The sequence below is a fragment of the Triturus cristatus genome, chromosome 2_2 (genome assembly GCF_964204655.1).
Source record: "Triturus cristatus chromosome 2_2, aTriCri1.1, whole genome shotgun sequence".
NCBI classification, from domain to species: Eukaryota; Metazoa; Chordata; class Amphibia; order Caudata; family Salamandridae; genus Triturus; species Triturus cristatus.
Window position 1 is genome coordinate 65,337,295 of NC_140582.1, and position 22,777 is coordinate 65,360,071.

Here is a 22,777-nt window from a genome sequence, read left to right on the forward strand (position 1 = left end):
AAGAACAGTCCACTCCAAATGGAGAACTGATAGTACTCTCTTGATTCCTATGACCTATTATCATGTGGTAGTAATTAACTCTGTGTGGGACTTACTGAAGGTAACAGGAGGGGTTATTTGTCTCCAAGGACCATCTGGAGCCAAGGGAACTTCATCCCCCAACCACCAGTGCACCAGGAGGCATGTTTGCAGAGCGCTGGAGAAAGCTGCTGTGGCCTCCGACCTCTAAGCAATCTTGTTGTGCGGGATTTACTGGAGGCAATAGGAGATGGTGGTCCCAAGGATGTCCATGTGGGCCAACTACCCCTCCTGTTACCTCCAGTAAGTCCCACACTGCCGGATTGCTGAGGTTTTCAGAGGCCATGCCCCCTTTCTTCACCACTCTACAAACACATCTCCTGATGCACTACTGGTTGGGGAATGAAGTCCTCTTGGATGTGGAGGGACCTTGGGGTCCTTTCTGTAAGTCCTACACCGCAGGATTCTGGAGAGCTGGTCGGAGGCCGCACCCCATTTCTCCACCTCTCTGCAAATATCATTACTACTTAAACCATAGAAATTCACTGAAAAAACAAAGGTTGCAGGGACAGTTAGTAAAATGGAATGAAAAACCGTAGAAATTCACTGAAAGTGTATGTGAATGGTATATATTGAACAGTTTTTCAACTCAGTCACTTGATGTCATAAGTGATGTCACTGACCATGTCATCAGTGATGTGATGAGGTCATTAGTGCATTGCTGGGGCGCGAGTTAGGGTAGCTAACGAACTACTGAATCTCACTGGTTTTGTTCGAGTGAAACCTGAGCCAAACAATGTCCCTGTAACCTTTGTTTTTTTCAGTGTGTATGTGTGTGTGTGTATATAGTAATGTAATTTCAGATGTCGCATTGATGTTAGCAATAATGTCATGAGTGATGTAAGATGCGAAGTAATCAATACATGGCATGCAGTATACATATATATTTTATTTTAATGAGGGGCACTGGGCTGTGCCAGTAGGACCACAAAACTATTTTCCAGGGGTCTAGTGGGTGGATTCCTGCCTGGGATTGTGGTCCAGGGGCAATCCTCATGCAGGGATCTAGAAGGTAGAGGTAATGTTGGAATGTCCCTTTCCGGCAGTATACCCATCTTGCTTAAGCCAGTGCTCAAATGGCAGAGGTATGCCCCAGAGCTTCTGAGACTAAACCAGTAGACTTCTAATGGGCCAGAAGGACCATTCGGAAATGACAAGGGCCCTTGCTGACCATTTTCCCAGGTCTCCACCACAAGATGACACTTTGGGGAAACTAGGAAAAATACTGGTAAGCTCTCCGGTGACCTGAACTCAAGCAAGCTACGACTTTCCTTTTTTTTTTTTTTTTTTAAGGCTAAAACCTCCTTCCATTCCAAGACCCTAATTTGTTTTTGTTTAAATTTGTTTGAGTGTTAACCTTTTGGATACAATTGCACAAGTTTCTACATCAGCCGTATCCATGCACATATTACATAGTTAGACATATAACATTGATCTGTGTTGAAGGCTTGCATGTCCTGCTTGTGCCCGCAGTGCAAAATATGTATAGCGTGCGTAATTGCTCCAGTGAACGAGGGTGTAAAAACTAGGACATTTGTGTGTTGCAGCGCTTAACGCATATGACGATCCCTACCTGGCCTGGCCCCTTGATGGCTATCCTGTGAGGTGCTCCGCAAGTGTATGTGCTGCTTATGATATGGCTATGTAATTCCAGCCGCACCCAAGTGAACTTATATAGCGGGACCTGGTTACGCATTTGAGGCACATAGCGAGCTGGGCGCTATACATCCATGTTTGTTTCTCAGTGGCAACCTACTTGCGTTGCGCGCACCTAAGATTCCCTCTAGCCAGGAGTGTCATGTAGGGGTCCTAGGTACCTCCGGATGATTCTGTCTGGCGTTTGAGATCTAGCAGTATTGCATCCCATGCTGCTGCCAGCAGAAGTGTTCGCAGGCCCAGCATGTCCTCTCGGTACAGTGCCATACTTTCTGCCTGCGCCCAGCATGTCGGTGACTGCAGCCAGGCTTGTACGCTCAGTGGCTTCGGTGACTTCCAGTGCCTAGTAATTAGGCGCTTGGCTACGATGAGCCCGAGGTCTATAAATCAAGATGTTACTTTATGCTTTTTGGTTCTCCGATGCAGGCCCAATTGTCAAGTTTTCCAGGAACATTCTACGGTACGATCCATGCACCCGGCCAGGTGCACTGACTGCTCTGCAATAGGTGAGCGCTGCACTGGCCCATAGCATATGTAGAAGATCCGCATCCTACAATCTACATCTGGGGCACATGGTATCAGTCCGATTTGAAGTAACTATTTACCTTAGCTGGCGTCATATATGCCCTCTGGACAATGTAGTATTGTATTAGACGGAAACGGGCATTCCTAGGAATATGCGTGGGACCCCCTAATATGGCCGACCATTCGCAGTCAGTGCATTCTCTGCAAGTCTGCATCTCTGCACTGCCTAAGGGACACCAATGGCCATGCTGAGTGTATCCGTAGGGACTCGGCAAACCACTTAGTAAGATGTTGGCCTGTGCGCAGTTCATGTAAATACTGAATAGTGAGATGCATCATGAGATTATGGGCCACGTCACCTCACAAAACGCGCAATGCCTCCGCGTGCCATGTAGAAGAAATTGGCCTTGTGGTAGGCCACTATCCTCGGGCAGCGTGTGATATGACATCAGCTGCTGGTCTTGGTACAGGTCTCGCAGGGTCTGCAGCCCCACTGCATCCCAGGCGGTAAGTTCCGCTGCTGAGACCACAGGATGGTGGGTTGGCATGCCAATTATGGGCAGGGAGGGAGCGTACCCCGTAAACTCCTTCATGAGCTTTAGGCTCTGGCAGAAACCTCTGTAGGCGTCTGATGCCAGAAATTGAGCCGGGACTGCACCCCTCCTACCAGAATGAAACGGGGCCACGGTTTGGGACTGCGTGTAGCCAGGTTGTAGCGTGGCAGTGTCTGCCAACTGCCGGCCACTGATCCAACAGGCCACCCACTGTCGTTGCGAGCTAAATAGTGCTCCATGTTGGGGATGGCCAAGCTGCCTTGGTCAATGGGCAAGTCAAGTTTCGCCAACGCTACTCTATTACGTGTACCATGCCATATGAATTACCTTGGATCTTCTAAGGCGCAGAAAAACGAGGGCGTGACCTATTGGCAGGTTTGTGAAGTGGTACAGCAGCAGAGGGAGCACCACCATTTTCAGGAGCGCTATTCGGCCCATGGTGGCTAATGGAAGGGTGTGCCAGAAAGACATCTGATTTCACCGCCGTTGTGGCTGGCACAAGGTTTCCTTCCAGGAGATCTTCCTGCTGGTGATACTCTGACCCCCAGGTAGTGGAAAGCAGAGTTTTGCCATGGCACCAGTGCCCCACCCAGCACCAACTCTGGATCAGGGGTCGTGTAGGCGAAGGGATACAGGCACGACTTTGAATTTGAATTTAAAAGCATTTGTTAAGCGCACGTATACCATGCGGTTTCATGGCGCTTTAAGTGATGCAGTAGCGGTCGGCAGAAGGGCTAGACAGTATAAGCTTGCTCAAATAACAGGGTTTTAAGGTCTTTCCGAAACTGTGTGTATGACGGAGAAGATCGGAGAGCAGGAGGGAGAGAATTCCAGAAAAGTGGGGCGAGAACAGCAAATTTCGCTCCGCCAGATTTCTTTTTCTTGAAACGAGGAATGATGAGGAAAGCCCTATGGGCAGAGCGGAGTTCACGACCTGGGAGGTACGGTTTTATGGCGGCGCAAATGAACTCGGGGGCTGTACCTGATCTAGCCTGAAAGGTAAGGCAACCCAGTTTAAAAAGAGCACGCTCCCTCACCGGGAGCCAATGCAAAGCTTTAAGCAGGGGAGTGGCACGATGGTATTTGGGTAAGCCATAGATCAAACGAGCCGCTTGATTCTGAATGAGCTGCAAACGATGGAACGCATATGCTGGAGCTCCATTGTAAATGATGTTACCATAGTCAACTCTCGACAGTACCATGGCCAGCACAATGATTTTTAAAGCAGGAAGGGAAAAAAAGCGGGATACTTTCCTAATTAGTCTTAAAGAAAAGAAACAAGCAGAGACCACTGAACCCACATGTGAGTGAATAGAGAGTTGTGTGTTAAGAAAAATCCCAAGAGTTTTGACCTTAGACAGGAAGAGGGGGAGCACCAAGTGACAAGGGCCAGTGGGCAGAGGTCCATGGACTGCAACCACCTCCGGTCAGGACTAACTCAGTCTTGTCCGGATTGAGTTTGAGGTGGTTGCAGTTCATCCAGTCCTGAATGAATGTCATTACGGTCTGAACATTGGAAGCAGATGAGGGGGAGTTGGAGAGATTAAAGATTAGAGATTAAAGACTTCCCCCAATTTACCCGCTGCCCGGCCAGTGAGGCAAACTCTTGCAGCGCTCTATTAACCTCTGCACATGGTCTGCTCACATCCCGGAGATCAGAAGGTCGTCCGCACAGACTGCATGCGTGCCATCCCCTAGGATGATGCCGCACTCTGCGCCAGTCTGGCGGAGAGACATGGCCAATGGATCGGTAGCAAAGCGCGACTAGTAATGGGGAAGGCGGACCCCCCTGCCTGGTGCCGCGCTCTATTGGGATCGCCTGAGACAGATAACGACCTGTCTTGATTTGGGCTCTGGGCTGCGTGTACAGCAGCCTAACCAATCCTAGGAAGTTTCCCCCAGTCCATACCTGCTGAGGGCAGCAAACAAAGTTCCACTCCAGAGTGTCAAACACTTTCTCCAGGTCGAGAACTAGACACCCTGGATGTGCCCAGCCCCTTATGGAGTAGCGGGCCATCCAGAGAAAGCTGCGTATATTTAGTTTTGTGTAGTGTGCCGGCACAAAGCCGTTTTGGTCTGCTTGCACCAACTGCGGCACCAGGGGAGCTAATCTACACAATAGAATTTTGGTCAACACCTTAAAGTCCGTATTTAGCAGTGCCAGGGGCCGATAGGAGCCCATCAGTTTCGGGTCCCTGTCTGGTTTTGGAAGTGAGAACAGCAACGATTTCCGAAGCGACTCCAGGAGGTATGACTACTCCTGCGCATTATGGTACATGGAAAGCAGATGCAGGGTCAGAGTTGTGTGAAACGCTTGATAGTACTAGGCAGGAAAGCAGTCAAGGCCGGGTCCCATACTGGTTGCCAGTGCCTGTATGGACACCTGCACTTCCGATGGCTTGATAGGCTCCTCCAGTTCAGCTCGCTGCTCTGCTGATACCACTGGCAGTAGTAGTGGAGACAAGTAAGAATCTAGGTCTGAGGGGGTTACCTGTAGGACCAATTTGTATAATTTAATGTAGTGGGCCGTGAACTCGTCGTGGATATCATGCTGGCAAGTCCAGAGGCATCCCGAGGCCGATCGCAATGCTAGAGTCAGGACTCGCATGTTCCTGCCTGATCAGTTATGCAAGCAGTCTACCTGCTGTCAGCTGCAACATGAGTGCACGCCGCATGCGCAGCGTAGTTTAAGCACTGCATCCGTTCCAGGACTTGGGCATGGTCATGCCTGTCGATCAGCGCGCTCCAGGTGCCAGCCTTATTCGCTATCCTGGACTCCAGCTGGATGAGGGCATTCTCAATGCAGGTGGTTTCTCGGTTCAGTTGTCAACCGACTCCAATTGAGTCCCATACATTGACCCGAACCACCACTGCTTTGCATGCTTCCCACACGACACCGGCTTCGGAGACTGAATCCTCATTCGTGCTGTATTAATTTTCTATGGTAGTGCCCACTGAGGCCCTAAAGGGAGGGTCCTCCAGTGCAGCAGGTTGTAGCCTCCACACACGGGCGACCCGTGCAGCTTGTTTGTCAAGCAACTTTATCATGTATGGGTTGTGGTCAGAGTGAGTGTGGCCTAGATATTCTGCTCAGGTGCATTAGGCGAGGAGCGTCGCACTCCCCACAAATCAGTCAATACACACATGTAGTCCATGTGGATGAGGGTAATGCGAGTATAGACACTCCTGTGGATGTAATGTCCTCCATATGTCAGTGAGGCCCCATTGGTCCATCCACTCCCCTAGAACCTTAGCTTTAGATGCTGCAGCAGTAAGCTGTAGTCTGGAAGGATGTGTCAACTTGTCTAGTACTGCATTGAAGTCTCCCCTCAGTAACCAAGGGATGTCGCACCAGCGGGATAATGTTAGAGAGTCTGCCAGAATGCTGCTTGTTCGATACTTGTGGTGTAGTTGGAACCGAAGATAAACTGTCTCCCATTCAGTCTGCGTTGTGATAACACATACCACCCATGGGTGTCCATTTCTGTCTCTTCAGGCATGTATGGAATACCCGGGCGGATCCTAATGAGAGCTTCTCTAGCGTAAGAGGAATAGCCCGTAGCCATCACCTGACCCCTCCATATATGCTGAAGTTTACGAACCTCTTGTGGTGCTAATTGTTTCCTGCAATAATGCTATATGGGTGACATGGGACGTTATGTAGGCATGTTTCATATCTATGCTTAGGCATATGCATACCTCTAATGTTCCAGGTAACTATGGTGGTAGTCAGCATGGAACATTAATAAGGACCGAGTGCAAAAGGCGCAGCACGCATGGACCAGGCCATGGGCAGCGCGCATGCGTTTCAAGTGGGGAGCGAAATCTGTGGCGCAACAACGCTCTGGGTAAACTAATGGAGTGAGCATTGCGCTCCAACTTAAAACTAGCAGAGGGACAACGTGCATCTCCCCAAATTGAGACCTGTGCCAACTGGCAAATATCGGCTGCGTGTGCCGCGCTTTCTAACCAGGGGGTGAGCTAAGCCAATTAGAAGGCAAGGCCTGCAAGCACTTGGGCCCTATTTCAGCGTGTGAATGAGAATGCGTAGCGGCAAGCATGTTTAGGGGTGAAGTTTTTCAGATCGCGGCTGCGACCTTCAACTGATCCACGAGGGACAGTGACCCTAGCTTAATCCTGATGCACGTGTAAGATGAAAGCGCTGCTGGTGCATGCACTAATGTGACTGCTTAGGGTTCATATCACAGGTTCTAGTGGGCATCTTATCAAGTCTTCTGCAGTTTGCGGAGTCACTATTGGGAGATTCTGTGAGTCCTTGCTGGGCAGCCACAATGCAGACCAGCTGCTTTCACTGAGAGAGCGCACCGAGGAGGCATCTGAGTTCCAGGTGACTCCAGCGCTCCCCATCGTGGCTGCAGCCTTCAGTGCCTCTTGCCGCTCCTGTATCTGCTCAATTTCAGGGACTGGATGCCATCGTGCAGGTGACTTTCTGGCGCTCCTGCGGTTCAGTCTTCGGCTACCTCGAATACCCTGGTCGTTTTTGCTAGTGCCATCACCCCTGCTCGGTGAAGTGTGGTGCCCTGTTGCTTGCAGCCAGTTCCATGTGTCTTCAGTAGTGGTGAAAGTGAGTGGAGCCTTCTGCGATCACCCACCGGCCTGCAAGGAAGACAAGGGAGCATTGGTCTATCAAGTTCACGCATTTGCCTCTTTACTGCCAGAAATGTACTTAGCTGCATCTGCACACCCAGTACGTAGTCCAGGAAGAAGACCGTCTCATTATCCACCTTGACAGGTTCCATCTTCCGTACTTCCTGGAGCACCGCATCTGTCCTTGAAGCTGAGCAGTTGGAACAAGAAGGGCCATGAACCAGTGCCTGGTGGTGGGTGGCACGAGGGCACACTATGGGCCCTTTCCACTGCAAAGAAGGGAGACCGCATCTGCTGGCATCGGTGCTCTTAACCACTGTTCTGCGTATGCCACTGCGTCCTGGCCCTCTGGTAGGCCAACAACACGAACATTGTTGCGGCAGGAGTGGCCTTTGGAATCGTCAATTCTGTGCCAAATTGCGCGCAGCTGCTCGATAAGATCTTGCACCTCGGCAGATGTGTCCTTGAGGGCCGGAAGGGCCTCCTCTAGCTCTGCCTCAATGTTGATTACCTTCCCCGCTAACTTGTGGTGGTCTGCATGCTGCAGCGTGAAGTCAGAGGTTTTCTTATCAATGTGACCCTCCAAGGATGAGCGGGTCTGTGATAGTGAAGCCCCCACCTGTTCAACCACCTTTAGTACTGTCAATTTTGGACTCCAACATGGAAGGCCCGGTGGGGATCTGTATCCCCCTGATCCAGGTCAGATTGCTGGGTAGCTACAGTTGACTGCGTGGCTGCTGTGCCCGCCCCGGCATGTTGCCTGCCAATCCTGCCTCTTGCCTGTTGAGTATCGCCCCGTGGGAGCCGGAGTCCGTTGGGCCTGTTGGTGTCGCAGGCCTCTGTTGCAGCACCCAGCCACTCCAGGGTCAGAAGGAGCAGTTTCGTGATTCTGTCCAGTCTCTCAATAGGGGCTCACATGACAGATCTCAGCTAACAGCCCCATGCGTGATGAAGTAGCTGGGCCCATGTGCTTAATACCCTGCGCTGGTTGTACTCCTCCGTGCGATGAATGGTCTATTTACCACCATCAACGACTACAATATGTTTCTCCTGCGTAACACCGCAGTGGGTAAGGTCTAGCGCTGCCCATCATGCGGTGGCTACAGGACCTCGATTGGCGTCAGGCTGCATGTCCCGTGTATTTCAGTCACAGCTCGCACACCTGATGCAGCCAGGCCTGGGCTTGACACAACCCCCGCACCCCGACAGCCACCTACCTGCTCCAAGCAGTTCAAACGCAAGGCCGCTGTCCACTTTCAGGGCTCCCCCGCTGCTGCGACTTCCCCCTGGTGATCAAGTGGCTTTGAAGTACCTGTTGCACCTATCTATGTGCACCGCATGATGGAGTCTGTAGGAGAAGCCGCAATCATGGGCACCTATTAAACACGGCCTCCTGTAAGCCTTCCTATTGCCAACTAGGCACCATCAATGAGGTGGCCCATGTACCTCACATGACCGGGCCTAGGTTTGATACAGCCACCGGGCCCAGTTGAACACATATGTTCCTGCTTTTATACATGCAGGGCCGCACTTCCTCAGGCCTCTCCTGTCTCTTCCGTCTCCGTATTCATTGGGGACAATTGACTTGTGTGCAGGCTCCCGCCTCGTTCGCTGGCATCCCGCGGCCTTCAGCCACCCCCTTTGGGGACCAGTTAACCTCTTAGCGATGCAGCGATAGTTCCTGCCTGGCCAGGCGACTGGTCATCACTGGGATTGTTGGGCCTGTTTATTGGCTGCCGAGTGTACTTCCTCTTTCCCCCCGCAGCATAGGAAAGTGCCCTTGGCCATCGGCCTGGGCTTGACACAGACATTGGGCCCTGCCAAGGCTGCATCAGATGTAGAACATGCTTCTGCGGTGAAGGGCCGCGGTCCAACGAAGCTTCACGACCTGCGGCAGCCACTGGAGATGTCGCTGACAGAGTGCAGTGAGGTCCTGGGGACGGGGGGGGATGTTCCAGGCGTCGAAATGGGTTGAGGTTGAGCGCTCCCCCCACCCCCCCTTACTGCTCACCACCAGGTTTGTGTCCTCCTGCGGTCACCTTCTGCTCTCTGCTCTGTCTGCTGCCGATGTCTCGCAGCCGATGTGACGCAGCGGCCCAGGTGCGGCCAGAGGCCTGGCTGCACTGAGGTCTCAGTTTGCCTCCAAGATGGCCGCGAGTCACACCCTCTGCGTCACCGACTCTGCGGGGGGCCCCCACGCAGTCAGGGGTCTGACCTGTCCCGTGCTTGAGCACTTATAAGGCAAGCCCTTGTGTCCGCTGTGCCATGAGCTGACTTGGGTGGGAAAATGCTGCCGGCAGTCGGATGACTGCAGCGGATAACCAGGCCTCTGGTGCGGAGATACTTCAGAACACGTCCACCATCTTGGTTTGCAAGCCATGCCCCCCACCATTCCAAGACCCTGATAGACTACTACTCTTCCTCTAGCTAAGGCCCATGACCAAAAGTAGTTCATTCAAAATCATGAAGTTATTTTGAAGGTACCCAGAATGTAATTGCTTCATGGCAGAAAACCAAAGTTACAATTACATGTTCTTGTCTTTGGCCTACATCTACTCCCTGTCCCAGCATCTTCCGAGGTTTTGATGGTTGTATTTTTGATTGCAATTGCATGATTGTCCATCTGATGACTGTTTCTTGTTGCCATTTTGTGGATGAAAGTGATTGGTCTTGCAGGACATGGGCTACTGGTCACGTTGGAGAACCTCCATGAAATAGTGCAGTTGGCTTTGTAGTTCCGGATACTACAGGAATAGGTGTCTTTTGTTCAGGTGGTCCCTAATGACAAGGTCTTAATTCAGTGTAGACCGCTCTTACCTCCCAGATTGCCAGGGAGCCTAAATGAGTAGATGGAGATGAGCAGATCAACTGTATGCCTTATCCATTTTCTCTTCACTCTGCTGAGCTTTCACTAAAATGTGGAACAATCGTGGAAGGAGGCATTTGTGCTTCTCCAGCTTCGCCAAGTCTGGTTCTCGTACCACATCCACTTTGAGGATTCACACCCGCCTGCCCCAGAGGGGCCTTGGTAAATGCAGAGAATGAGTCCTGCACCACCTGTGGCTGAAGCACCACGCTTGTGGCCCCACCCCAGCCTTTCTTCGGAGTACTAGGACAAAAGTGATTGCTACAGTTCCCTTAAAAGCAATAAGCTGTAAGGTATTAGTAGACACACTTTGTGGCAGGTTCTGGTCTTCCTGCATCCCTAAAATGTCTTGTGAGCTGTAGTGCTTTACTATTTACTGATGTGCAAGTGAGTTACGGCTTGCTTCCCGTTTAGTGCAATAGTGAAGATCTGCCTACTTGTATGAAAGATTCTAGCCTTTTACTAGACGTTCTAGCCTATAGGACCCACTGGGATCTCCATACAGCATAGGTGTCTGTGCTTGGGCCATTCCAAAAGGATCGTATCCTGTCCCCCATGCCAGGGGTGGCATCACCGTAGTGCTATGAGGGGTTTCCTTCTAGCAACCCACCTCCGAGTTCTGTTGAAGCATTCCACTTCTCTCCTCGCTAGGCGCTACGACTGAGTGCCGCAGAATACTTCAAATGGTACAGGTCCCTGGGCCAGCAAGAGCGCAACCCCTCAGCACAGACTATGGCCCCAAAAGCCTCCAGTTTCGAGGAATGAGGAAAAATATCCAGCCATCTTGAACGTCCTCACTTTCTTGTTGCTGGTTTTGGGTAGTAATGAACTCTAAAGGGTTTTTTGATCAATGTGGAATGCTTGAAACAGATGTATCCCCAGGGCAGACTTTAGGCTTGCACTGCAACTTGCCAATTGGAATTGCAAAATCCAGGTTAACCAATGGCGCAACGGAAATGGGTAGAATTCTTTGCTATAACTCTGCCATTTGCTAACGAGGCTTCCATCTCCTCTTGAATTCGTTTTTGACATACAACTTGAAACACAGAGGTGTACATTGGCATATATTATAGGGCTATGTACGTTAAAGGAAGCTGCACGTGTATCCTTGATGGTCATTGAGCTGTTGGAAATCTGCACACTGAACTGTGAAACTGCCTGCAGGTCTCTAGCTGGGATGAGGCTATAGGAGATCCTTGATGCTAGATGGCAGATTGGTTCAAAAACGCAAGCATAATAGTGCTTGGTGTACCTCTGTTGTATTCGCTGCACTGATGCACACTAGTTGGTATCACACGTACATGTCTAAAAGTAACTAAATGTTTTTTCCAGTCTGTCATAAAATGTTTATTTAGACCATTAGTCTTTAAACACAACAGCACATATAATCACATTACCTAAAATATTTAACAATTCAAGCTATAAATATTATAATGTTAAACATTTCAAATTGGTTGCTTTGTGGTTGCCTCCCCTTCTTTGCAGGTTCTCTTCCATCCTCTGCCACGGTTTTCTTCCCTTTTCCTCTGTTGCCTAGCTTTTTCTATTTTCTCCGAGTTTAAGTCTGATGAAAAAATCCTGGTCCCTCATGAGTTTTAATGGCACCACCTGCAGAAATAAAGCTCAAGCCCCCCTCCCCGGGCCTAAACAGGCTCTTCCAGCTGAGTTTTACACCTGATACTTCTTTGTGTTTGATGAAACCTGACAATTACTACTCTCTGATTACCTGTAGATGTTGGGGGAATAAACAGCATATCAGTGGACTGGTTGACTGGACAGCTGTTCTGGGCGAGCCGTCTGCATCGCGTTATATGCGCTGGGCTCGGCAATGGGCTCGGCTACGTCAAGATTCTGGAGAAAAACATTGCACCCGAACAGCTTCTTGTGTTTCCCACCAAAAGGTAAATTGCTCTGCAAATGCACAAAAATACTAATGAAAGCTTTAGTAGAAATGTGTATTCTAAATGTGCCAAAGGGGCTGGGGGAGGGGGTAAATGTAGAAAAGTAAGATGTCTTTAAGTACTATCTGAATGTTTAATTTCACATATAGTCGATGCACATTAGGGAAATGACAATCCAGAGATGGGTTTCAGAAACTGTTTGGGACGATTCATGGACAGACCTATGAAGTAAACTGAGAAATAGACTACGATTAAGGTGATGGGTGGAATGCTTGATTTAATCTCTGCTGCTAACCTTTCTGGACCAAGTACTGCTCCATTCTTTTTAGCTTGCCTCTGCCATTAGTCAGGGATCACCTACTTGCAAAAGTCTTGGCCCCACCTCAAAAAAAAAAACAGCCAAATGTCAGAGGCCACTTCTCGAAGTAGGAAGCAAAGTAGCCCAAGAACCTTTTTGCTGGGTGCATGAGCAAGACTGATTTACATATGGCTGGTCTGGAGTGGCAAGTGAGGAAAAAATGGGCTAGATGTGGCTCCAGAACTATCCGTTTATGTTCAAGCATTCCATCCATTACTTCACCTGCTAACATGGACAGACGTGATTTGACTCCATGAAGCCAAAGATGGACATAGCTTTATTGATTACTATCTGGTTTTGAAATGTATTCTGGATGGACTTATATTTGTACTTTCTGGATTAGCTTCGAACTGTGGTAGTGGAGCCTGCCAGAAAGCTCTGCGGTCTGCCTCCTCTTCTGTGTTTAGAAACCGCCCTCCCGGTAACGATAAATAAAGCTCCGCTACTGCCCGCTACCCAGCGATCTACCCCGGGTCTGACAAGTTGAAGGCAATGGGTGGGTAGTTCTAGGTTTAAAATGAGATGGAAGGGTGGCCATTTGCCCAATATTTACCTTTGTTCATAAACAATACCTAGTATGCATTTATTCAAATTAAGTGCCGTTATCCTTATCCCATTTGTTGCTATGTTATTGGCTAGGTCTTCTTCCCAGAGGTCTCTTATTTTGGTGCAGGGCTTGTCATATGGAGGACTCCTGCTACCACTTCATGACATCTAGGACCGTTGATGGTGTGAGGGAGATTGATCTTTAATTTGACTAAGATTAGGTGGGTTTTGTGAAGGTAATTGAACTGTTGTAGTCCCAATCTAGCATCTTTGACTTTTGTCTTAACTTCCAGGCCTTGTCCAGCTCAGATAATGGGACTTCTAAGAAATGTCTGTAGCTTCACTTTGTCAGCTGTTAATGTTTTGTATAGCCCTGAGATTGCGGAACCCCCATCCTCCATCGGTGGCATCTGGAAATCTTGTGGTTTCTTGAGGTGCTGGTGGGATCGTAGTCTGATTTCACTGGCTGGCTGTTCCGTTTTTAGGTATCGACCTTGCTATCGCGTAAGCGATCGCAAAGCGAGACTATTGAAAGCGTGTTTGGAAAGTGCTCCCAAAAAGCGGATTGCATGGCTAGCACGCGCACAATCACGCGCATTGTGCCGCCATGCAATCCGCTTTTTGGGAGCACTTCAAAGGGTCCGCTCCCCCGCCTGGAATGCGCTCCCCCAAGCGCGCGCCGGGCTTGTCTTGTAATTATCCATGCTTCAGTCTTTACAATCTTATCTCAGCCGAAACATTACTTAACCACGCCCACCATGGGTCCTACGCTTCACCCTTTCACAGAGCGTCATCCTCCCTGCATCTGTTGATGCCAAAACTACAGCAGTAGACAAACATTCCGTCCGCGTGCAATGAGAGGCTTGCACGATGGATTAAATGCTTCGGAATATGTAAATGTTTCATAACATTTGTACTTTTGTTTTACCAAATGCTGCCCAGACACGAAGGCCGCTGGACTTCCTTGAAATAAACATCCTCTGTCTCCAGGGCTGTGTCTCAGGAAAGGGTGGCTTTAGACACAATAAATTGTGTATGCTGATCCCCCACCCCTCATACACTTAGCAGGGTCCCACACGGCGGCTTCAACAATGGCAGGGGGGCGCCTCAACACATCATTAAGGCTGTTTTACCAAATGCAAATACAGCAGAGGCGTCTCAAAGACCGTCTCATCTCTATGTAGAATAGCTCAGTATGGCATAGAAATAGGTGCCATAAAATGCAAATGCCGCCGAAAGCCCCTCTTCGCCATCTTTGTTCAACTTCTTATAGCAAGCTGCCAAGTTCGGAAAAACCTAAGAGCGCAGAAGATGGATGGCAGAATTATTTTAACATATCTAAATAAACCTTTCACACTGAAAAGAGTTAACATTTCAATTGGTTGGCAGCTTTTCATTGATTTATACGTGTGTGTGTCACAAGCTGCTGCTCACACATACACAAACAGATGGGTAGATTTCTTTCTCTCCAATTTTAAATTACATTGTTTCCCTTTATCCTTGGTGACGATTAGGACAAGGGCGGGTGACGACAGGATAGCGTGGCGAACGGAAGAAGCAGGCGGGATGTCATAAACTTTGAGCAGACATGCTATTTTTTTCAAAGCTAGACTTTAGAATTCCAAATAAAGGCCAATAGTTTAATTAGCGAGGCATGCCAGCAGTAAACCAGAAACGGCTACTTAGATATGCAGATGTTGGAAAGAGTATCTCGAGAATGTATAATATAATAAACGAAGGATTTTCTTTCGATTTTAGTTTTGATTTTTGCTTTCATTACATAGTCAACTGACAAAAATCTAATAAAGGGACAATCCGGTAGTTCTTGTGTTAAGATTTTATGACTAAACTTGACATAAATGCCTGAAGAATTCATATATGATTTGCTTTCAATTTCTTTATTATAGGATTTCCCCTTTTTATACAAAGTCATACACCATATGATGTAATTCAATATTATATGCATATTTCCCGAAGCATGCACGCCGCGCACTGCTGCACGCCGCGCACTGCTGCACGCCGCACACTGCTTTTATGCGAGTTTATGCTACTGACATTGTAAATGACAATGCCTTTTATTTGTTTTAAAACCAAAACATAAATAAAAGGCATTGTAATTTTACAATGCCAATAGCTCAAACTCTTATAAATGCGAGACCTATTGCATTGCAAATGCTTGTTGTATATTGTAGTCACTTGTCTAGTCTGACCCGTAGGCTGTGTTGTGTTTAGTCCAACATTAAGAATTTGTTATCATAAAGTCTCACTCTAGTTTAGTACTCTCCTCCTATTCATCTAATTACTATTATGTCACATTTTTTTTATACTGCTGGAGATGCCATATTTGCATGGTTTGCATATTGGATTGTTTTCAGTGACTTGGTCCCAGATGCTCCCTATCTGTTTGAATAGCTATGGGTATAGTTTGGATGTGTCCTCCCATCATGAGTAAATCTACATCAGGGATCTCAACTAGTAGCTCATGGGCTACTGTAGCTCTCCAGCTACCTCTGAGTAGCTCACCTGTGTGCAGCTTAACTTATTAAATTAAAGCTTTTGCTTGATTTAATTATACATATAAAACATGTTGTTAATTATACAACACTAATTTTATCAGCCTTCAATGCAATTCATTGAGCATAAGTAGCTCTCAGTACAGAAGAGGTTCAAGGCCCCTGATCTAGATGGGTGTTTTTTTGCATGCATCCCCATCAATACTTTTTTCCCCAATTAGTGTTTAGGTTTAGGCAATGTACTGTTTTGTAGGTAAGCAGCCATATAGAGTGGTCCTTTCAGGGATAGCTCATTGTTTGTTCAGCCTATTCTTTACATCCAGTTTTTCTCTCCTCCATTTTCTTGACCACATCAATGTGAGCAAGCGTTGGTCTGTTCAATTGAACCTTTTCATAGTTGAGACATTATATTCTGTTAAACTTATCGATACAATGTAGATCATCCTTTTCAGCAGAAATAAGTAATTCTGCTGAAAGTTACTTGGTAATGGTCAAAATGAAATGTGCTCAAAGGAGGGAACTTTTTCTCCGGAAAAGCCAGCTGTTTGACTTTTAACCCGAACGGCAAGTGACTTATTTTTTAAGTGTGCTCACGAGCCCCCTACCGGAGAGGCACTCGTACTGTGAAAACTAAGGCTGTGCTCGTGGCCTACTGGGCACACAGGTTGAGTAAATTCCATGGAGCATAGAATATCTAATCTGTTCTATTCGTGAGTTTAGAGTTCAACTTTGGAAATTCAAGAGAAACCATAGTTGAGTTGCCAAAATTATTTAATCAGATTTCCTTCAGATATCCTAGATTTCCAAAAGCAATGTGTTGATTTCAGCAGGGGCAGTTCCTCAGTTATAGCAGAGGAGCGTCGCCTCAGTGAAAAAATAATAAAAATCATTTCATTATAGTTTTATTTTTCATTGCTGCCAGGCAAGGTTAGGGTGGAGGCAGGGCCATCCTGCCAAGCGTCCAGCTTTAGCAAGGAGTGTTGGGTACTTGTAAGTGCGCATGTCAGTTTGGCTGGCTATCTTAGGCCAGCAAAGCGGACATGTGCACTCCCTGAGCCTGAGCGAGCATCAAGTCGGCCCTCTCAGGCAAATCACTGCGCTGCTGTCATGCTCTTATTACCCCCTAGTAGCATGTGCAGTGTGACCAGCAGCTGGAGAGGAACATCGAGGCGGTAGGGGAGGCTAAGGTTTTTAAAAATGTACCTCATCCTCCCGCGTTCGCCCACCACTCCAAAATTAGAGCAGCTGCCACTGGACTTCAGAAGCTTGACTAAAACAAAAAAGCAATGCTATACACATGGCAGGTTGAAAGAATACTTTGTGAACCTGGTGAAAACAGAAGTACATTAAACAATTTAACGCTGTCTGCGGACTAGGTGGTTTGGTTGCCCAAAAAAGAATATCCGTTTAAATGGATAAATAGTGTTCAACATAGTAACATGTCTGTAAATTAGACCACTGCCTCTAAGTCAATATTGGCAATTTTTTTTTTTATCAAAATGGTCTAATTATAGAAAGAAGGAAAGCTAAAAACCCCCATGCAGCATTCTGCTGCTTACTATTTCCCACACCAGCCTAGTTTTTCCACTGTCAGTTATAGGAAGTACTTTAGAAGTGTCGATATTTTTAAACCTTGAGCTATGAAACAGAAATAGATGTTGTGAAACTTAAAACATTTGACTAAATTCACATTTCTAGGGAATTTATTGTACCACAAAAATTAAATGTAGTCTCTTCCACAGAGTACAGTCTGCCTCCATAATGGTAAGTCAAGGTTTTTTGTTTATTAAATTAGTCTGTAAAATACCTACATTTAATTACTTCACTTGACAAATGATTTTCAATTTTGAAAATGTGTGGGGTAGCAAGGGCAAATAAGCCTGAACTTCTGTTTTTTAGGTCTCGCCTAGGCAGCGCGCATGCGCTGCTCTAGGAGGGCCATTAGCCATCGGCCTTCACTCTTTTCAAGCACTGCACTCGTGGTGGCATCCACCTTGCGGGAGCGAGCAGCGGCGTGGCCACATTAATTACAAACATATGGCCGCTGCTCGCTCCCGCAAGGTGGATGCCGCCACAAGTGCAGTGCTTAAAGTGATGCGGGAGCGAGCAGGTAAACACCAGAAATGCCCTCAGCGTCTACAGGCGCAAGCGTTGACGGGCCACATGTTTTTAGGTCGCGTTGGACTGTACAAGCAGTGACTGCAGTGTGTACTTCTCCGGCTGTAGGGTAATAAAGTGTTTTCCATTTAGCTATAACCAGAGTCTTAAACATTGAGACGCTGATCTTCAAACCAAACTGAATTTAACGGAATAAAACTTAATGTGACACTTGCGCTTACATCCTTCTTTGCCCTTTGCCACGGCGCACATACAGAAAATTATCGCCTGCAGGGAACTTTTTGAATTAAACTACAAACAGGGCGGTAGTGTCGCTTGCAATGAGGGACTGTGTTGTCACATTTCTTGTTGGGATACGCGCAGTTGCTTTCGCGTCTGGGATATGCTTTTTTGGGGGACTAAACATACACGTGTTTACATGCAGACCCTGTGCTTGGATTTATTAAAGCACATGCTAGATTTCCCCACACACATAGTGCTGCTGTTCACACACACTTTACTAAGCACTTCACCAGCTACAAGCATGCACTTAACCGGGCCCACGCTCCTGGCTTCTGTTTACTCATACACTGTACATGTCAAGTTTTAACAAAGCACTAAGCAATTTTATTAGGAGGGACAGTGTTAGGACTGCAGTGCATGCTCCTTCGCCGCCATGCTTTTAATAGACCTTTGTTGTCCTTTACACTTGCGGTTACATTCTTCTCTGTGCCATAGCATATAGAAAAATGTTTTAAACAAGGCCCAAGTCTCATTTCCGTCACCTTTTTACATTTAACTGCTTTCAATCTAACACATCTTCGATCAGGGCCGTAATTTTATCGCTTTAAGGGGCCTTACATGTTATCACGTGCTGTGGCATTATATTGTTAGTGTTGAATACTACCTACTCCTCTGTAATCCTATTTTCTTAAACCGTTTTATGCCGGTTTTGCGGTGTATTTGGCAAATAAGTTGGGTCGTACTTAAATTTCAGCCGTAATATTAGTACTTGCAGGGGCTTAATTTAGGCTGGTGTGTGACGGGACGCTTAGCACACTTTAAACGTTTTTTCTAGAAACATTGTAAACACGTTTGTTTTGCTTCCCTGTCTATTTTTTAAACATTATAAATAAACACTTTCAAATATAACTATACTACGTATCCCTGCCTTGGGAATAGCCTTGTGAGAGCCCTCTCGCTTACAGTTCCTGCAGGCATACGCAGCACACTTAATAAACTTCAGTTCGCCTAACGCCAAATGTGATCTCGGCCTCCGGCGCTCCTATTAACATTAACAGGTTGTCACAAAGCTTTACAGGAACCAGACTACCGACGCCGTGTGAACAGCAGGCAGCCACAACACATCTCCCCCAGTACTCTTTTCCTCCAGGCCATGTTTTGTTCCTCATAAGCTTCCTTCCAATATCTCATAGGTTTCCACACAACTTAAAGCAATTTCTATAGCATCCTCCTGTCTCCTATACTTTTCTATTCCCGCAAATCCCTATTTCCCCTTAAACTCCATGTTTTTTTTAGACTAAACACTCTCCAGTTCTTCTTTCTTGTTTATTTCTTCTTCCCGCCACTCCCTCATTTTACAACTGCTTTTAATACAACACAAAGCATCCACTAAAGCCATAATTATCGCCTGCAGGGAACTTTTGAATTAAACTGCAAGGAGGGATGGTGGTGTCACAATTCTTGTTGGGATACGCATAGTCGCTTTCACTTTTGTGTCTGGGATAGGCTTTTTTTGGGGGGGGGGGGGGGGGGCTAAACACACGCGCTGTTTACATGCAGACCCCGTGCTTGTATTTACTTGACTAAAGCACACTCTGTATTTCCCCACACACATAGTGCTGCTGTCCACACACATTTTACTAAGCACTTCACCAGTTACAAGCACGCACTTCACCGGGTTCACGCTCTCCTGGCTTCCGTTTACTCATACCCTGTACATGTATAAAGGTTTAAGAAAGCATTAAGCAATCTTATAAAGGGGGACGGTGTTAGGACTGCAGTGCATGCTCCTTCGCCGCCGTGCTTTTAATACACCTTTGTTGTCCTTTAATTATGTTTACACATCAGCGCGCAGGGGGCATTTGTTTTTTATTTTACTAATTAGCATGGATGGGCTTCTCCTCCACGCAATCTGTCTCCTCGTTTTGCAGGCCAAAGTTGCAATAAAACTTGTCTTGGTCCTAAAGTCACAATTGTTACCGATGCGCATCTTATCCGCTAACAGAGCAAAGGCACACTTTATGTAACACAGCGGTGGGCTGTATAAGCAGTGACTGCAGTGTGTGCTGCTCCGGCTGTAGGGTAATAAAGTGTTTTCAATTTAGCTACAACCACAGTCCTAAACACCAGAACGCTCATCGTCAAATTCAACTGAATTTAAAGGCATTAAACAGAATGGAACACTTGCGGTTACATCCTTCTCTGCCCTCTGCCACAGCACAGATCTAGAAACCTGTAACCTACCCAATTGCGGTTTATCAAAATCTGTGAATTTGCGAGCTCCTAGCAGAAATCTTGCGTGAATGACCACTGGTCTGATACTTTGACGGAACAAGGGCTGAGGTGACATTTCGCTTCCTGTTCTGGGCAGTAAATGGAACACTTTCTGTTCTGACGTTGCTGCATGCTTAGCACGGATTGTAAACTTCACAGAAAAGGATGTTAATACACCTCTGCTGCAAACTGTCATCGCTCCACAATTGACGGCTCCGAATCAGTTGGGTTGTATCGGCCTTTCATCCTTCTGAGGTTCGGTTACCAGGGAACTCTGTCACCAGGGACACTATTTTCCAGTTCACGTCTTTCCTTTAATAACGTTATGCATTTTGGGAGGTGTAGCCTGTCGTCAACCTATCTGAACACAATTATTTATTTTGTAGGGCAAGCCCAAGCCTGTAACCTAGTGTCCATGAAGGCATGGACACTTCTGCTGTTCACCATGCTCCTGCCCCCCTCCCGTTGTCTGAATTTCCTTTCCTCTATCAGCTGTCCCACACCGTGACTCTGATCGCTAGTTCTGCAGAGCGGCAGAGTAACCAGGATAATGTGCAGCATGACTAACCACTTATACAGTCCCAAAGGCGAGACCTATTGGCTATGCAAATGCTCGTCTCTTCCAGTTATAGTACCATCATTTCTAATGAATAGGTGCCAGTTTTATGTGGATTACGGATCATAAGCAGCACATCTTCCCTAGTCAGATCATTTAAACTTTATTCGGTTTTGACAAACCAGAAGTCTCGCACACAATACATAAACATGAGAATGGGAAAAAAGCAGCTCCACATACTCGAGATTCATGAAAATACATGTCGGTCAACTGGGTCAAGTCATTTGAAGTTCATTATTTTTACTCCAATTTGATAAAACAATCATTCAATTTCAAGACGAGACTCAAAACCCCAAGAGTTAAAATGTTTTAAAGTGCATAGTGCCTGTAACAGTAACCAAAATAAATGGAGAAATAATAGAAGTAATTCCCGAGTGCTGGGGGGGGGGGGGGGGGGCAAAGATTAGCTAATACACAGATGTGTTCAGATACAACACAGAACTCAATAAATAAAATGTTCTTAAGTTGATAATGCCTTTTAAAGTGCCAGACCGGGTTGGGCCAAAAGGACTGTTCCGGTTTTCTAGGAGACAAGGCCAGATCAAAGAATACATCAAGTTTTCTGACCCTGCCTACAACCTTGGAGACAAATGCACCCCCCCACACTTTTTTTTGTTTTTCTAAAGTGTGTTGTGCCCTTTGAAAGTACCAGAAGAGTTTGGGGGGGGGGGGGACCTTTACCAAATGCAGGAGCTCTATTTAAACAGATGAAGTGTCTGAATCAATGCAAAAAAACTAAACGAAGACAATAGTTTTCCAACTAACCTAAAGCAAATTGCAGCAGAAATAAATGTATATATCATTTCACATATGTATTCTTACTGGAGTAGCTGTAGGTAGAATAGAGCCGGTCTTCATTTTCTAATATTCAACGCCCTTAGTGGTAAAATTAGTTCCCTGCGTGGTTCATCATATAGCTGACAAAGAGGAAATGCAGCATATTCTGACTTGGATTGCGATCGCAGGGGCAGGGATCCACTAGTCACTCAATTTTTCATTTGCATACTAAACTGTCCATGAGGATCCGGGAAAACTCCCAATGGTTCTAAAGCTAAATTGAAAAGTTGAACAAAGTGCACCCTTTACTAGTACCGTTCTGAAGTTGAAAACCAATATAACCATTAGTAAAGCCCCCTGCCTCTAGCATTTTAATACACATTTCAAAATAATTGTATCCAGGGTTGATTTTTCTGAAGCACATACTGCAAATATAGCCCAATAACAACGTTTTCAGAGCCTAAAGATGGTAAATAATCAGGTACAGGCCTCTTTCAATTAACTAAAGCTAATTTGTTCATTCTGGGTGAAGGAGTATTAAACTTGATTAGCCTTTTGCCCATGTTTAAGATCAATATTTTGGTATCTACAGCCATTAGGGAGAGAGGCTGGCAGTTATTTGGTGAGATTGAGATTTGGGTATTGGTGATCCATGGTTCATGCTTTGAGGTAAGTAAGCTAGTTTCCCCAAACACAAGTTAATCTGCTCCCATAAAATTGGGTTTAAAGTGAGAAGTGTATCAACCAAGCCAACCAACCCTGGGGACTTTTTGCTCTTAATACCTTCAGTTGCTTCAGATAGCTCTGCAGATGAAATGAACTAGAATAGGTGTCAGTTAAGTTATAAGTTTATCAAGACCCATTATAGAGAACTTGATTATCCAACTATCAAATATAAGGTTACCCATTTAAATATAGATCATTTTTGTAAGAATTTTATTAATATCCTTATTTGATATAATATTGAATCTAGTTTTTGAATAAATGAAAGTACTCGATTTGCAACATTTTCCTTCGACATATCTAAGCAACTTGATCTCCCTCCTGCCAATTAAATTGCAGTGTAAAAAAAACAAATGCATACTACTCTGCTGTTGGTCCCAACAAGTAGTTTATCCTACACAATGTTGGTCATTAGAAAATTGCCTGTTTCAGGGTAGACTAG

At 46.5% G+C, this 22,777-nt stretch overlaps 1 protein-coding gene across 3 annotated transcripts in view; it reads left to right on the forward strand.

Moving 5' to 3' along the window:
• Window positions 1-22,777, forward strand: part of LOC146861849 (low-density lipoprotein receptor-related protein 2-like) — an 837,432-nt gene that overhangs the window by 249,157 nt on the left and 565,498 nt on the right. For all 3 annotated transcript variants that reach the window (XM_085641010.1, XM_085641012.1, XM_085641011.1), the window contains one exon: window positions 12,020-12,188. In XM_085641010.1, the coding sequence (XP_085497136.1) occupies window positions 12,020-12,188 (169 nt within the window). The remainder of the gene's footprint in view (window positions 1-12,019; window positions 12,189-22,777) is intronic.